Source organism: Paramisgurnus dabryanus, chromosome 11, assembly GCF_030506205.2.
Source record: "Paramisgurnus dabryanus chromosome 11, PD_genome_1.1, whole genome shotgun sequence".
In the NCBI taxonomy this organism is placed as follows: Eukaryota; Metazoa; Chordata; class Actinopteri; order Cypriniformes; family Cobitidae; genus Paramisgurnus; species Paramisgurnus dabryanus.
Window position 1 is genome coordinate 23844467 of NC_133347.1, and position 17651 is coordinate 23862117.

Sequence of the window (17651 nt, forward strand, 5' to 3'; positions counted from 1 at the left end):
TTGAAACAATTTATCACTTTACAAGAGATTTAAAATTATATGTTATTTGGGAGATTCTAAGTAAATCTCAACGATTTATTTTTAAAGGTTGTACCAGAGAAGCATTACCAATGTTTGACATCCTCTGACTGTACATGATGCTGCATTTAACTATTGATTACTTTTGGCTCAGTTTAGATACTCCTTAAGGTTTAGCAGAACAAAGCCAAAGACATAAGGTCAAGCGAACCATGATACAATCACAAAGAAATCATGATGATTATGATAAAAAAAAAGGAAAAAATACAAGTCTGAAACAACATTTGCACATTAAGCGAGAATAATATTTATTGCACACAGAAATTTCAAATATTCATTTTTTTAGGTTTTCATAATTTTTCATTTTTTTCCATTTTTCATTTTTATAAACAAAATCAGATCAGAACAAACTCAACATTATAGAGTGCTTTTTCCTTTTCTCTCTCCTTTTCAAACACCTCCTTGGAACTTCAGTGTGCATGCCTACAATAATGAAATAATAAACAATAAATGTAACAAAAACCTGAATCTAACAAGTTGTGTGGCGTCACATAATTTTGCATGAATCAAAACCAAACATTAGGTGTGCATGTTCATGGGATAAAACATGCTTGCCTCTAGGAGCTTCTTTACTTCGTATCTGACAACTCCTTGGCTTGATGAGCCTGAAGAACCGCTACTGCCTCTTCAACCTAAAGAGTTCAGATTATTGCATTATTATATCACTTTGGTTAATAAATAAATCCATGATCACGAGCAAAGATCCAGTGATAATTGTTGTGTTAAGTTGGCAAACCTTAGAGTGGAGGGATTCTGGAGACTCAAGCATGTGTAGTAGTTCAGAGTTGTCAATCTCCAGCAGCATACCCGTGATCTTCCCTGCTAGATTGGGATGCATAGCCTGTATAAGGGGGTACAGGCGTTCACCTGTAAAGGATGCACACAGTTAAGGCATATAAAGGACCTAAACAAAATGTCACATTTTCACTAATCCTCCATTCCCTTGATGTGTGTGTGTGTGTGTGTGTGTGTGTAATACCCAGTAGCTGTTTCTGTTCTTTTAAGGGTGCAGCTGCCAGCATTGAGGCTGTAAGTGGATCTTGACCCCTCACGTGTACCGCAGGCTCTGTATTCTGTGCAACCTAAACAAAATAAACGCATATTACACTTATAGGTGTAGAAATGTACTTATTAGTTTTAAGATTGCAGTTTAAAAGATGTAGCCCCACCCAGTGGCCATGAAAGCAGCTATTTTGGTTGAGGTGTAAAAAAGTCACAGTTTTAAACTAACAAACCGTGTTTCATAATTTATTTTAATACATTTTATTAATAAACAACCTGTTGAACCTTTAAACAACATTTGCATTTCAAATGACATTACATTGAGAGCGGCAAAGATCTAAATGTTTAAGTTTCAGTTTAACCACAAGGGGGCTAGATGCGATCACAAATGGCCTTTAAAACATCAAATAGCCATATAAAACCATTTCTAATTATGTTGGCTTGTAAAAGCCTACATACTGTTCTTCATTCTAAACTTAGTAGTAGTGGTGTCCGCACCGCACTGGCTTATTGGGGAATGGTGTGCTATGACTTTTATAAGCAATCGGGGCAGGATTTCCAAAAGGATGCCAATTTTCTCCCTAGCAACCAAATACAGTACCCTAGCAACCAAATAAAGCCTTTTATCTCTGCATCAGAACAGGGCAGAGACATGGTGGTTGGACCGTTTGACTCGTGACTTGGAGAGGATCCCTAGTGGATGCCAAATTTCTCCCTAGCAACCAAATACAGCACCCTAGCAACAGAATAAAGCCTTTTATCTCTGCATCAGAACATCGTAGAGACACAGGGGTTGGACCGTTTGACTCGTGACATGTTATCACTAGTGGATGCCAATACAGTACCCTAGCATAATAAAGTCATACCCATAACGAATAAAGTCACTAAACCCCAAAATAGGCTTACAGAACTCTACGGACGCCTAAAAATGAGCACAGCGGATTTCTTTTTAATGTAAACATGATTAAACTCATGAATTTCAATAAAATTAATGATTAAACGATAAATAAAGGACAAAAATGAGGAACGCTTCACGAATTTGCGTGTCATCCTTGCGCAGGGGCCATGCTAATCTTCTCTGTATCGTTCCAATTTTAGTATATGTGCTGCCGAAGCAAGCACGAATTAGCAGCCCGGACACGAGAGATTTATACCACGGTCCTCCGGCAAGCATTGTGATAGGTGGTGAATGGCCAGATCAAATGTAGTTGTCTTTGGCTGGCACATTCTTGGTGCAAATGTTGTACGTGTTACAAATTCAATTCTCACATAACATACAAAATGTTTAAAACATGATATTTTGTGTCAATGTATGCTGGCAGGGCAAGGAGCAGGCAAATATGCAAAGCAGAACCTCTCAAACAAACATCATTGGCCTTCTGTGGTGACGCACTAAAGCTTTGTCATGCGTGACGTCCCTTCCCCCAGCACACACATTCCCCCTCCACCCCCCTCCACACCAGGACTTCTGGTTTCAGCATTCAAAAAGACAGAAAGCATGGGGAAGAAAGGGCTAAGGAAAAGCAAGCAAGCTACGTCTTTAACAGCGATGAGGCCGCCAAGCCGCAGTCTGAACAAAAAGCTAGTGTTTTATAGTGTAACACTCAGAAAAAAAACATACTGCATGAAAGAAAAGATTGTGACAAAAGGCTTTAAAAAGTTAGAAACATTGCTTAAAAAAAGTGCAGGCTCAACATGGTTGAAAGCGTTGCCTGCTCAATTTCTCTTTATCTATAACTTTTGTTATATCGCTTTTGTTACTTTATAGCTGAAACTGCCACTGTATCAACCACATTAATGTCTTTGTTACCACTAGGGGCTCTCTAACACAAGTTATGCCTTTGTCTCAGTAAAACCATCAGCTCTGATGAGGGCACTGAGAAAATCTTCAGATAAATATTGCACCGCTTTAATATTTTGCAACAAAATTAGTGGCCACTATGAATGCTAATTTAGCAATAATTTTACATTCTATTATGACATTATATTGTGTGCTTTCATAACTTGTGACAAGCTGTCATGATGTTATGTTATTTTATAAAGATGTTTTTTTTTTTTTCGTTTTTGGGTAACTATTTCTTAGGCATACAGCAAAGTGGTAGCATTACTGTTTGTTTGTAACCTTCTGGCCACAAAAAGGAAATCAGTTGTAATAACGGTGTAATATTATTTTAAAATAAAGTTAAGATGAAGTAAAAAAATTTTTTAAAAAAATTTTAAAATAAAAAAGTAAATTAATTTTAAAATTAAAATAAATATTTTTAATCAAAATACATTTATTAAAAAAATAAAAATATATAAATAAATAAATTTAAAAAAGTTAAAATAAAATGTTAATTTGTAAAAAATAAAATAAAAATAAAAGTTTAAAAAATAAATAAATATTCAAATAAAAAAAAATTCTTTTTTAAAAACAACAAAAAGTAAAAATCAATTTTACAAAAATATTTTTCAAAAAAATTTAATAAAAAAATTACAATCAATTTTACAAATTCAAAAATTCGATGTTAAAATTTAAAAAATATTCAATAAAAAAAAAAATGTACAAAATCAATTAAAAAAAATTTCCACCACAGTGTGACAGACATGGGGGTTGGTTCATTTTACTCAGGCATCCAATCAGTCTCTCAGGATCCTTATAGTGGTATTAAGTCACACCCCTATCAACCAAATATGATCACCCTAGCCACCAAATAACCAAAGCCTTTTTTCTCTGCATCAGAACAGCTTAGAGACATGGTGGTTGGTCCATTTGACTCCTGACTTGGAGTGTAATCACTAGTGGATGCCAATTTTCTCCCTAGCAACCAAATACATTACCCTAGCAACCAAATAAAGCCTTATATCTCTGCATCAGAACATCGTAGAGACACAGGGGTTGGACCGTTTGACTCGTGACTTGGGAGAAAATTGGCATCCACTAGTGATCCTCTCCTAGCAACCGAACACAGTACCTTAGCAACTGAATAAAGCCTTATATCTCTGCATCAGACCATCATAGAGACACAAGGGTTGGACCGTTTGACTCGTGACTTGGAGAGGATCACTATTGGATGTTCTCCCTAGCAATCAAATTTAGTACCATAACAACTGAATATATCCTTATATCTCTGCATCAGAACATCATAGAGACATGGGGGTTGGGTCTTTTAAACATGTTAGCGTCATGGTAAATCATGCTAGCTTTAGACTAAAACGTTAACAGCCAGTTAGCCTACTAAATTTAACTTTTGTCAAACAGTTTTCAACGTTCAGGGCAGGCTTTGTCAAGCCAACATAAAGTTTTTCTTAAACTTTAATATCTAGTTTAAACTAGAGTTCTAGTCATGTTAACTTGACACCCATGAAATTAATTTGTTCTAGATTACTAAATTTCTGAGAACAATAAACAAAAGCAATATAGCCATAGGAGTGTAAATAAAATCTAATTATATTTAATCCACCTTAAAGGAATATTCTGGCCTCAAAACAAGTCAACAGCATTTATAGCAAAATATTAATTACCACACAAATTTATTTAATTGCTTATATTGGCAAAAATATTAGGCCAATGACCTAAAAGTGCAGAATTTCAGTGTAATGGTTAACAGTCACTAAACCCCAAAATAGGCTTACAGAACTCTACGGACGCCTAAAAATGAGCACAGCGGATTTCTTTTTAATGTAAACGTAATTAAACTCATGAATTTCATTAAAATTAATGATTAAACGATAAATAAAAGGACAAAAATGAGGAACGCTTCACGAATTTGCGTGTCATCCTTGCGCAGGGGCCATGCTAATCTTCTCTGTATCGTTCCAATTTTAGTATATGTGCTGCCGAAGCAAGCACGAATTAGCAGCCCGGACACGAGAGATTTATACCACGGTCCTCCGGCAAGCATTGTGATAGGTGGTGAATGGCCAGATCAAATGTAGTTGTCTTTGGCTGGCACATTCTTGGTGCAAATGTTGTACATTTGCTATAATGTTACAAATTCAAGTCTCAAATAACATACAAAATGTTTAAAACATGATATTTGGTGTCAATGTATGCTGGCAGGGCAAGGAGCAGGCAAATATGCAAAGCAGAACCTCTCAAACAAACATGATTGGCCTTCAGTGGTGACACACTAAAGCTTTGTCATGGTGACGTCCCTTCCCCCAGCACAGACGTTCCCCCTCCACCCAAAGACTTCTGGTTTCGTCACCATGGCGAGACATTACACAAGACCCCAAGGCATTCAAAAAGACAGAAAGCATGGGGAAGAAAGGGCTGAGAAAAAGCAAGCAAGCTACGTCTTTAACAGCGATAAGGCCGCCAAGCCGTAGTCTAAACAAAAAGCTAGTGTTTTATAGTGTAACACTCAGAAAAAAAAAAAACATACTGCATGAAAGAAAAGATTGGGACAAAAGGCTTTAAAAAGTTAGAAACATTGCTTAAAAAAAGTGCAGGCTCAACATGGTTGAAAGCGTTGCCTGCTCTATCTACCTCTATCTATAACTTTTGTTATAACGCTTTTGTTACTTTAATGTGGTTGATACAGTAGCAGTTTCAGCTATACTGTCTTAGTTACCACTAGGGGCTCTCTAACACAAGTTATGCCTTTATCTCAGTAAAAACCATCACCTCTGATGAGGGCTTTGAGAAATATTGCACTGCTTTAATATTCTGCAATATTCTATAAGTGGTAATGTTACTGTTTGTTTGTAACCTACTGGCCACAAAAAGGAAATCAGTTGTAATAATCTTAATTTTGTTTTAAAACAAAAATAGGTAGTATAAAACTATTTTTTGTTATTTATTTTATTTTTGTTTTTAAAATAAAAAATTAATTTAAATTACTTTTTAAATAAAAATACATATTTAAAAAATAAATAAATAAAATTGAAAAAAAGAAATTTAAAAAAATTAAAATGTAATTTTGAAAATTTGAAATTTTAAAATGAAAATTTTTTTGTTAAATTTAAATAAAAAAAAAACTCAAAAAAAAAATTTCAATTTAAAAAGTACAATTTGAAATTTTAAAATGAAAAAAAAAAAATATTTAATTTAAAAATAAAAATTCAATTTAAAAAATAATATCTTTTTTTTAAATAAGTTTTAAAAATAGAAAATTAATAAAATAAATTCAATAAAAAAAAATTAAAAATAAAAATAAATAAAAATGTAAAAATAAAATCAATTTACAAATTAAAATCAATTTACAAATTAAAATCAATTCAATTTGTAAAATATTTTTTTAATTCAATTAAAAAAACTTTTTAAAATTTAAAAAAATTCAACGTAAAAATAAATAAAAAATCTATTTTAAAAATGTAAAATTTTTATTTAAAAGATTTAAATTAAATTTTCAATACAATTTAAAAATAAAAATATTAAAATTTTACAATTAAAAATTAAAATTAAATGAGAGTAAATTTTAAATGTAATGCATTTAATTTAAAAATTTAAAAGACGTAAAAACAACATTCATCTAAAAAATTCAATTACAATTTTACAAATAAAAAAGTACAATTTAAATATAATTAAAAATTATTATTACAAAAAAAAAGTATTTACAAAAAAAAAAAAAGTATTTTTACCTGATGAACAACAGGAGCAGGTGCATTAATGACCTGCTGCACATTTCGGACACCTGCGGAGTACTTGTACTGACTGACTCCTCTGACTGCAGCTCCTCCTGCTGTTCGCCCACCTGCAGTCTGCGTCCCAATGTTAGCTACGCAAACAAAGAAACAAACAATAAAAACGTTTAAAAAAAAGGACATTTCAGTCAATCAAAAATTACACTAACATTCATCAAGTCAACATCAAACGGTCTCATAATTCTGTATTTATTATCCATCAATTATGTAAAAATCCTGAGAAAAATATAACATCAACACTTACAACTAGAGAGAAACTATAAAATATAGATCCTTACCCATTCGTTGAGTGTTGTTAACAATGTGAGGAACTTGAGTGGAAGCCTGGCGGACTGTGCTGATGGTGGTGGAGGGTCTGCGTGGCACTGCTTGTCTCATGAACTGAGCTGGAAATGGAGCTAGAGTGCCCAATAACAAAAGTGAAAGCATCCACTTATAAATGCTTTGAAATAAACACACTTGGCCTTCCTTGTTGGGTAAAAGTCTACAACCTTTTTGTTCAAAAACAGACTTTACCTTGTGTTCTAGGAGCTTGAGCAGTCCAGCGTGGTGCAGGCCGCAGGTTTGGCACGCTGTTGTAAAAAGAGCGAACTTGATGCTAGAAATGCAAACATGCAAGTTAAGCACAGAAGTGAATAAACAAATACTACAATAAACATGCAAAACACACACATAAACTTGACTGACCTGCGGCACAGAGGTCATGTAGTAACCAGAGCTCTGCTGGTAAGTGCTGGGTATTGCAGGGCTGGGAATGGCTCGAATGCTAGCTAATCTCTGCATGTACTGATTGGTAAGGATGGCCTTTCGCTCTTCTTTTCTTTGGGCAAGAGCCACATACAGCGGTTTGGTGCTAACGATCCGGCCGTTCATTTCAGTCACAGCCTTTGTGGCCTCTTCAGGAGAAGAAAAGCACACAAAGCCAAAGCCCCTGCTGTGGCCTCCGTCGGTCATCACCTATCCAAATAAGAACAAAATAATCATACTAATGTGTTTGGGAAAGAGCACTTTGTTGTTTAGAATGACACAGGGGTTAGCGATTTATGATAAAATTGTCATTTTGGGGTGAACTAACGCTTTAACGTTTACATTCAATGATTTCCATTTAATGGCAATGAAAAGATTATAGTCAGTAACTGAAATGCCTATGTTACTTTAATCATTTCATTGGTGTTTAACAAATTTTACTGCTTTCTATGCAAAACATTACATGCAAGCTTTTTGGCAAAAAAACTTCTTTAAACAAATCATATTGATTTTGAAACTATTTACTGAAGTTTCTACGAAAAACATTGCAAATGATTAAAGTCAGAATGTAAAAAAAACGGAACCATACATTAGGGGGCGCTGTGGTCCATGTTACCGTCATTCAGGTCGTATTCAGGTCCAAAAACGTACAAAAGATACAAGGGGACATTTGCACGCCGTTGTTCATTCAATTCCTCTTCCGTACACTTAAAAGGACTATATCATGGCGTTTGACGAATTCTGTCAACAAACCGGTTCTGAATGGCCTGATGCAGGGATTAAACGAAATTAAGTCAAAAGTATTTGATGTCGGAGCCGATGGTGTAGTGGGCAAGTGCTCCGACATATGGTGCAGTCGCACTTTCGGCGACCCGAGTTCGAATCCCGGCTCGAGGTCCTTTGCCGATCCCGTACCCCTCTCTCTCCACCCTATACTTTCATCTCTGTGAAGTTGGCACCCCATATTATTAAACAATTTCCAAAACTATACCATTCGTTTGTGCTGTGTTTGTGCTGATTTGTGCAGCAGAAATGAACATTTGTGCTGGTTTGGTGTTTGAGATATTAAACATTACTTTTTTGGCTGTGTGACGTCATTCTCCACCCCATGTTGTCCAAATCCCTCCAAAACGGCGGCGTTTGTTTGTGCTCGATTTGTGCCGGTTTGTGCCGTGGCAACAAACGCTGTAATAACTTCCCTTCGTGAGATATAAGAAGAATATATTCGGTAGCCGTGACGTCACTCTCCACCCCATATCGTCCAAATCGAATCAAAACGGCGCTGTTCGTTTGTGCTCGATTTGTGCTGGTTTGTGCCGTTAAAATGACCAGTGTATCTATTTCCGTTGCCTAGAAATAACACATTTGTTTCTGGGCAGTGACGTCATTCTCCACCCCAGGTCGTCTAAATCATGCCAAACAGGCGCCGTTCGTTTGTGCTCAATTTGTGCCGGTTTGTGCAGTTAAAAGAAATCCGGCAATATATTCATTCTCTATTATAACAAGCATCCAAATTTGATGATTAAGTTACGTCACTCTCCACCCCATGTTGTCCAAATAGCCCCAAATCTACGCCGTTCGTTTGTGCTCGAATTGTGCCCGTTTGTGCCGTTTAAACAAATGCTCTAACTGCTTACCATCCTGAGATACGACGAGAATATTTTCGGGAGCGCTGACGTCACTCTCCACCCCACGTCGTCCAAATCCATTCAAACCGGCGCAGTTCGTTTGTGCTCGATTTGTGCTGGTTTTTGCCGTTATAAGGACAAGCGTATCTATTTCCGTTGCTTAGAAATAACAATTTTGATTCAGGGCAGTGACGTCACTCTCCACCCCACGTCGTCCAAATCGACCCAAACCAGCGCCGTTCGTTTGTGCTCAATTTGTGCTGGTTTGTGCAGTAGAAAGAAACAACATAACTTACTCCCATCCTCGACATCACAGTGTTTAACTTTGTGAGACGTTGCGCAGACTCTACAGCATATGACATCAAACTGTCGCGAGAGGGTTTCGATGGCAAACAGATCTGCATGCTTTCGAGAAGCTCTCGCGCTATGCTCTGCTCGGTCTGTTTTACTCTGGAAAGTAATAACGAGAAAAGGTTAGCAAAATGTTTTTATATAGTTTATCAAATAGAAAATGGGATTTCTGCTCAATTTTTCCCCACAGAAAAAACTTTATAATTTCATATAGTAAAACAGCCGTTCAAGCTCAACAATATGAGAGTGCATTTAATTTACACGCAGCTGTGCGCGCGTGCCTGCGTGAGAGAGTTTGTTTTACACTCCGTATGAAGAGAAAGATAAACGTATTTTGTATGATTTGTCACAAATGTACTATTTCTACCTACGTAGAATGTGCAAAACCTGCACTGAAATTCACATAGGCTATATACAGGATGATTTATTTATTTATACATTGATTTCATCATAAAAATGATTATTAATTAAATAATAATTATTATTAAAAATCATTATACTACACAGCTTAAATATGATGAATTGTGTGCTTTATATACACTACACACTACTTAAAATACTACAGTTAGATACTTATTAAATAGCCTATATAATTATGTTAATATTTGATTATTTGAAATTACAATGTTGGCGTTTTTGGTGTTAAGATTAATTTCTCTTCAGTGATCTAGCTCTTTCACGATTTTTATTTTTAGTAAGCTACTTCGTTTGAACTTGAAAGGTCAAAGTTCAGTATCCATGGAGAAGTTCCTCTGCGTGTCCGGTTAAGGTTTTAATATCGTAAACTCTAAGGGCGAGGCTATTAATATTCAAATGACGATTGTTTTCAGCCGCCTCATTTATGAACATCTGTTCATTCGTGCGACAGAATTGGCCGCATAAGTTTAATCAATCAGACGTGAGAGGATTTTTTTTCTCGTTTGATAAATGAGGGCCAATGTATTTTGTAGATGATTGAATGATATTCAATAATCAGAGCACTTAACAATTCCAGAGGCTACTAAGATCTTTCTCAGAGGAACCTAACAATTAGATCAGTGTCAGGTGAGGTGTGTATCGTTTTTATATTTTTTATTTTATATGTGTATCGTTTATATATATATATATATATATATATATATATATATATATATATATATATATATATATATATATATATATATATATATATATATATATATATATATATATATATATATATATATATATAGATAGATAGCCTATTTTTAGTAACGTTAATCATATAGACTACTCGCCATTCTCTTAGTTCTCAGGAACTCCAAAAAAATATACTTTTGAGATTTATATATTTTAATTAATTGTTTTGCTCTGTTGTTTTTTCTCAAGATGCACACCGGTGTTATTGATTTTGTAAGGCACACTGATAAAAGCCACCTAACTCTTTCCCTCTCATTGACGAATTTAGAGAAAATGCAACTTTTAAAAAAAGTTAAATGTTTTATTTAATTCGAGCAGCGCAACTCACTGTTGCGCGAGAGCTTCTCTCGCGACAGTTTGATGTCATATGCTGAAGAGTCTGCGCAACGTCTCACAAAGTTAAACACTGTGATGTCGAGGATGGGAGTAAGTTATGTTGTTTCTTTCTACTGCACAAACCAGCACAAATTGAGCACAAACGAACGGCGCTGGTTTGGGTCGATTTGGACGACGTGGGGTGGAGAGTGACGTCAGCGCTCCCGAAAATATTCTCGTCGTATCTCAGGATGGTAAGCAGTTAGAGCATTTGTTTAAACGGCACAAACGGGCACAATTCGAGCACAAACGAACGGCGTAGATTTGGGGCTATTTGGACAACATGGGGTGGAGAGTGACGTAACTTAATCATCAAATTTGGATGCTTGTTATAATAGAGAATGAATATATTGCCGGATTTCTTTTAACTGCACAAACCGGCACAAATTGAGCACAAACGAACGGCGCCTGTTTGGCATGATTTAGACGACCTGGGGTGGAGAATGACGTCACTGCCCAGAAACAAATGTGTTATTTCTAGGCAACGGAAATAGATACACTGGTCATTTTAACGGCACAAACCAGCACAAATCGAGCACAAACGAACAGCGCCGTTTTGATTCGATTTGGACGATATGGGGTGGAGAGTGACGTCACGGCTACCGAATATATTCTTCTTATAACTCACGAAGGGAAGTTATTACAGCGTTTGTTGCCACGGCACAAACCGGCACAAATCGAGCACAAACGAACGCCGCCGTTTTGGAGGGATTTGGACAACATGGGGTGGAGAATGACGTCACACAGCCAAAAAAGTAATGTTTAATATCTCAAACACCAAACCAGCACAAATGTTCATTTCTGCTGCACAAATCAGCACAAACACAGCACAAACGAATGGTATAGTTTTGGAAATTGTTTAATAATATGGGGTGCCAACTTCACAGAGATTATACTTTCCTGTCATCTCCTACACTACTATCTATCTAATAAAAAAGGCATAAAATGGCCCAAAAACATAACTTAAAAAAAAAAAAAAGTATTTGATGAACAAACACACATGCAGAGAGCGTCTGATTAATATCATAATCTCATTTTTGACGAAGTGGCGTATAGCGGGTTGTGCATCTGAGCTCCTCATATAATCTTAGATTATTGCAGTAGTCACCAATTAACCTCAAAGAACCTGAATATTTTACATACAAATTAAACCTTCATCTATTCAAGTGAACCTTCTACAAATCTATGCAATAAAATAAGATTCAGACTATATGAATCATCCATGAAAATTGTTTTAGGCATTGTAATACACCAAATTTCAACTTTGGTATAAATTTTCTATTTTTATATAGCTATGTAAATTTTATTGCCTGCATCATATACAGTTTTTGAATTCTTGCGAATAATTTTTAGTATGTAACCCTTAAAATTTTAAACCCAATTTGTGATTTGTTGTTTTGTACTTAAAAACATCCTACACAATGTAAAAAACATTAAAAAACATTCAGTGAAATCATACACTTGATATCATGTCAAAGATTGAAATGAATGTGAAATCAATGATTGAAACCCAACTTTGATGCTCCTTATCTCATCATTACACTGAGACTTTAGCCTTGGTCACATAATGCTGTTATTTGAAAAGACACATGTGTTATTGTGCACTTTACAATACCTTTGCACTGGTAATTGTTCCATAAGGTGCAAACTCTTTCCTCAATTTCTCATCATCAATGCTGTCATCTAGATTCTTAACATAAAGATTAACCCCCTACAGTAAAAAACAAAACAATGCATACATTACAAAATGCATACATTTTTTTTATAAAAAAAAATCAGATTTAGCCTGCAAGCAACTGTGCATTTAGGCATGTGTATACCTGGTACCGTTGAATGCGTTCCTGCTTTATTTGCTCAAACTTGCGTTTAAGTTCTCCCTGTCTCTCCAATCTCTTCTGAGCTCGACCCGCATACAGCACCCTGCCATTCAACTCCTTGCCATTCATTTCAGCTACTGCCTAACAGAGCAAAAGACTTCAGATTTAACATCAACGGGTTATATTCAAACACACGATTCGTTGTCATACCCTCCTGGCATCTTCATGGTTATCGAAGTTGACAAAGCCGAAGCCACGAGACCGTCCCCTTTCATCGGTCATCACACATACACTGAGGGTCTTACCTGAGGTATAAAAGCAAAGTAATGAGACTATGAGAGCAATATCAATATTCTGTAAAGTAAGTGATGCTAGGTTTAACATCTGAACAAGGTGATTATAAAAGCACCTACCAAATTCACTAAAGATGCTCTTCAACTTCTCATTGTCAACATCATCACCAAAGTTCTTAACGTATACATTGGTGAACTCCATTGCTTTAGCCCCCATTTCTGCCTCACGCTCCTTACGAGACTTAAAATGCCCTACAAAACTGCATATGCAGATTTAAAAAATCAAAGTAAACAAAAAAAAGTGTAAACGATTATTAGGCAAAGATGTCATGCAAAGAACATGTAATGACATAATTGATTCACACAGTAATCCAAATGACTCCAGTGGGTTAATAGGTTTTATGAAGCAAAATATTATGTTTGTGAAAGTTAAATACACAATGTATTGTTCTTTTATGCAACAAAGATTAGTGTAGTAAATTTAAATATGAAACATGCATGTGACACACACATTTTTATTAATATGTTGATTAACAAAAAAAATGTGACAACTGACGTAGTACTCCAGACTTAATCAACACTTTATTAAACTTACACCTTGCGATCATTCAGAAGCATTCCATTCATGGTGTCAATGGCTCTGTTGGCTGCTTCGTGGGTCTCAAAGTGCACAAATCCATAGCCCTTCGAGCCGTTCTCATCACAAACAACCTAAAATGTACACATTTTTACTATTGAAAGTAATCTATATATTGCGGTTAAGTTTTCTAATGTTATTTGTCATTGTGCAATTAAAATGACAAAAAAAAAAATCGAATAATTGTCAAAATCATGTATATTAATGTAAATGGATATACCTTACATGACAAGATGTTACCAAAAGCAGAAAAAGTGTCATAGAGAGCCTTGTTATCAATAGACTCATCCATGTTCTTGATGAAGATGTTTCCAACGCCAGACTTTCTCAAGCCGGGATCTCGCTGTGACCACATGATCCTGATTGGTCGACCCTTGATGACCTCATAGTTCATTGTATCAAGGGCACATTCAGCTAAAAATTAATAGAAATACTTGAAAATAGTGAAAACACCAAATACTATAGTTCACAGAAGAGATTAAACTAAAATAATACAAAATGTCAATTGACAAGTGTTAACATTGGGTTATCAACTACGTCAACATTTACATCAATAAGATCTATTAAAAAACTAAATAATGCAAGACACCCAAGGAAGACTTTCTATAACATACCCAAAGGTCAACATGATCTCATTGAATATTCTCAATATTTGTGCAGGAAGTGTTAACTACACTTTACACATCAAAACAATCTGTCGGACATCTTGAAACCAACCAGGCCATCGAAAGAGCCAAAGGCACGTGTCCTTACCATCAGCTGGCTGCTGGAAGTTGATATAAGCATATCCAAGTGACCTGCGTGTAATAACATCACGACACACACGAATGGACATGATCTGACCAGCAGGAGAAAACTTCTGGTAAAGCATAGCCTCAGTGACATCTGGATGAAGATCACCTACATACAGAGAGGCCAAAGGGTATGCTGGTCCACTGCTGTTCATCCTTTAGAACCACTCTGTAAAACAAATTTTAAGAATTTATTGTGATCCTACAATATAACTTTCATAACTGCGGTTTAAAAAAAATCCCCTCCACGCATGCTTGGTTTAAAATAAATCTCTGCCTACTTGAACACGCAAAAACACGCGCTGTCAAAAGCATGCCACAGTCGCAGGCGGTGATATAACCCAAATCGTAAAGCCAGAGTGAGGATTTTAGGAAACGCCAGTTGCAGTGTTGTGTGTAGACAGTAAAACCAGGGTTTTTGCCTTATGACGTCACTTTTGTTAGGCTTCTGATAAGCCCATGGATATATACACCAGATGTCGCCTTTGGGTTCTAAGCATGAGTCAAAACCGCCGCCATATTGGAACAGGGGTCCTGTCATAGGAAGAAGCTAGGTAAAATTGCTACATCCGTAGGGTGACCATACATGCCATTCTTCCCGGACGCATCCTGGCCAGGATTTCGGGTGCGTCTGCCGGAAGTTGTATTTATCGACCGCATACATCATAGAGGATTATTATTTTTATTACAAAAAAGCAACCGCTATATTTTAAGGTAAGAATGAAACTACAATTGTATGTCTTATGTTTTTAACTGAATGGGGTATGCGGTCAACAAATAAGACTTCCAGAAGACACACCGAAATCCTGGACAGGACGTGTCCGGGAAGAATGGAACGTATGGTCACCCTATACATCCGTCTGTACTTCGAATTCATGGATGATACCGGACTTTTGTGTTAGGCCTACTAGCACTATGCATTATAATTTGAAAAAGTAAATTTTCATAATATCCAAACTTTATATTTTTCTGGACTCAATGCTAAATACATGTCTGACTGTTGAAACGAACCAAAAGAAAACCGCGTTCATGATTTATGGTGATTTTATTTCCGTTACACCATTGCCTTCCATAGACTGTAAAAAAAGATGGACGACGCCTGTTCGCTCCCTTCCATTGGTGAAAAGTGAAGCCGCCAGTGTCCCGATATGGCGCTGACATCTTGGGTCTTGAGTCTGCGCAGTAGCGATTTCGGGACCAGTCATGCGCAGTAGTGAGCAGGAAGTGAAGCCGCGAAATCAAAACCCAGCCCTCGCAGAATGCGCATATCACGCTATATCACAGCTGTCAATCATGACGTGACACCACCGTTTTTATATCATTAAATAACTAACTAAACACAAACTTATTTTAAAAACAAACATTTGAATTTACATCAGTGTGATAAAAACTACAATAAATGACAGAAACCAGGTTCGGAAAAAAGATAATTGAAGTGTAATTAATTTTTTTAGTTGGTCTCAAGTCCCATTGAATAACATGGGGAGGCGGGGTTTATGACCTATACTGGGACCAGTCACTGGGGGGGGCGATCGAGACGTTTTGGCTTCACTTTTCAGGGCTTGTGCAGCACGCTTGTTGCCTACAATGACCCTGATGTGGGGTTCCCCGGTTTCAAACTGGCGGCTCTAGTTGACGCATTCGGTCCAATGAACTGCCGTAGCCAAGGCGACATCTAGTGTACATATCTATGTGATTAGCCAAGGTGGGTTTATGATTTAGATTATATCGCCGCCTGCTGGTGTGACATGCTCTTGACAGCATGTTTTTGCTTTATCAAGAGGACGGAGATTTATTTTAAACCGAGCATGTGCGGACGGTAACTTTTGGAGGAAAAAACTGCGATTATAAAACTACCCGTGTCCGTATGGAGTAAAAATGGTGAAAGCAGTTTTTTTACACCTCATGTTATAGAAATCTGAGTGTTACATTGTAAACATGGCCTTTAAATTACACGCACGTAGTTTAACTTTATTGTGATACTTAAATTTTATTGTCACATTTCAAGACGTTACACTTTTAACTATTTTAAGATCAAATTCGCTTCACTTACCGTTATTTTAAAACCCAGCGTCAACAAAACGAAAGCCCGTCGAACGTCAGCGAACAAAACAATCAAAAAGCCATGCATCATACCAAACTAACCAATATAGTGTTCAACATAACAGTTAACAAAACTATATAGCCAGAAAATCAATAGTTCATAATAGTTTATTTAATTACAAAATTAATAAATCAAGCACGAGGAGGTTTCGTCACTCCTTGCTAATCACGCGCTTAGTAGAACCCGTCAACCGAAAAGTGTTTAATTAAAAAAGCATGAATCTTTCTGTGGAAAATTTTAGTTATACAATTACCTGGTGTAATTTGGAGCATATCCTTCAGTGTAGTTGTAAGCGGGCTTCACCCCGTTGGGATTATTTTTGTGTCCATTTAATTATTGCTGCGAAACACCTGACATTTGTAACGCGCTCCAGTGTGCACCAATTTAAAAGTCGTCTGTCATCCGCGTGAGAAAATAGTTCCTGTGAGAGTACTCGTTCAACAATGACCAAGCAGTCAACTTAGTTAAAAATTAGGAAGATCGACGAGCTTTAAATTTTATATTTTTATGCAGTACAAAATTAACATTATAAAACGGGCAGTTCTGGTCCTTCGTTCTGATTGGTTGAAACGCGTTCTAAACTATGGTTCAGAGCGCATTACGTGGTTTAAGTATCACTGCGCCACTGTTGCTGCGTACTGGTTTATGGAAATAAACACCACAGTCTTTAATCATATTTTTAATAATAATATTTTTACAATTGCACAATTAATGGCGATATCCAGATAAATGTCAATAAACATTGTTGAGTTATCTCGTCGATTAAGAGAAAACGCGTCCGTGAGAAACCCACCCCATTTATATTTGCGCTATTATTCACTAGGTGGCGATCTTACCCAACTTAAACACTGACGAATTCACTCAAATTTATCACAGCTTTTTGCATAAATTTTAAGAGGTGATAAGAGAATAAGAGAACAAATGAAGGTAAGTTAGGATAAAACTTTTTTTTGAAAGCGGAGGGTCTGTTCTTTTTATTTGATATATTTATTGTTTATTTAAAGAAGAAAATTTTTCTGGAAGGAATTAAACTAAAACTGGG

General features: G+C 36.1%; 2 protein-coding genes and 2 non-coding genes across 4 annotated transcripts in view; 1 reads left to right on the forward strand and 3 right to left on the reverse strand.

Annotated features, from left to right (window-relative positions):
• nudt18 (nudix (nucleoside diphosphate linked moiety X)-type motif 18) overlaps positions 1-17651 on the forward strand; it is a 173797-nt gene that overhangs the window by 10838 nt on the left and 145308 nt on the right. The window lies entirely within an intron of this gene.
• On the reverse strand, positions 312-16986 carry pabpc1l (poly(A) binding protein, cytoplasmic 1-like). The gene is made up of 16 exons (XM_065247520.2): positions 16863-16986; positions 14468-14674; positions 13935-14128; positions 13673-13788; positions 13198-13337; positions 12995-13089; positions 12788-12925; positions 12583-12678; positions 7396-7665; positions 7225-7306; positions 6987-7106; positions 6646-6782; positions 1058-1160; positions 815-945; positions 634-710; positions 312-501 (listed from the first exon to the last, which is right to left on the reverse strand). The coding sequence occupies exons 2-15, from the start codon at positions 14658-14660 to the stop codon at positions 648-650; spliced, it is 1878 nt and encodes a 625-aa protein (XP_065103592.1). The 5' UTR covers positions 14661-14674; positions 16863-16986; the 3' UTR covers positions 312-501; positions 634-647.
• On the reverse strand, positions 2096-2202 carry LOC135730528 (U6 spliceosomal RNA). Its single transcript, XR_010526001.1, has one exon. It is a non-coding gene; the product is annotated as a U6 spliceosomal RNA (small nuclear RNA).
• On the reverse strand, positions 4806-4912 carry LOC135730529 (U6 spliceosomal RNA). Its single transcript, XR_010526002.1, has one exon. It is a non-coding gene; the product is annotated as a U6 spliceosomal RNA (small nuclear RNA).

Coding starts and splice junctions, on each gene's coding strand:
- pabpc1l (XM_065247520.2), bottom strand. CDS start 14,660: ATGAACAGCAGTGGACCAGCATACCCTTTGGCCTCTCTGTATGTAGGT. Junction 14,129..14,467: donor CTTCCAGCAGCCAGCTGATG/GTAAGGACACGT, acceptor ATTAATTTTTAG/CTGAATGTGCCCTTGATACA. Junction 6,783..6,986: donor TAACAACACTCAACGAATGG/GTAAGGATCTAT, acceptor TTGTTTGCGTAG/CTAACATTGGGACGCAGACT.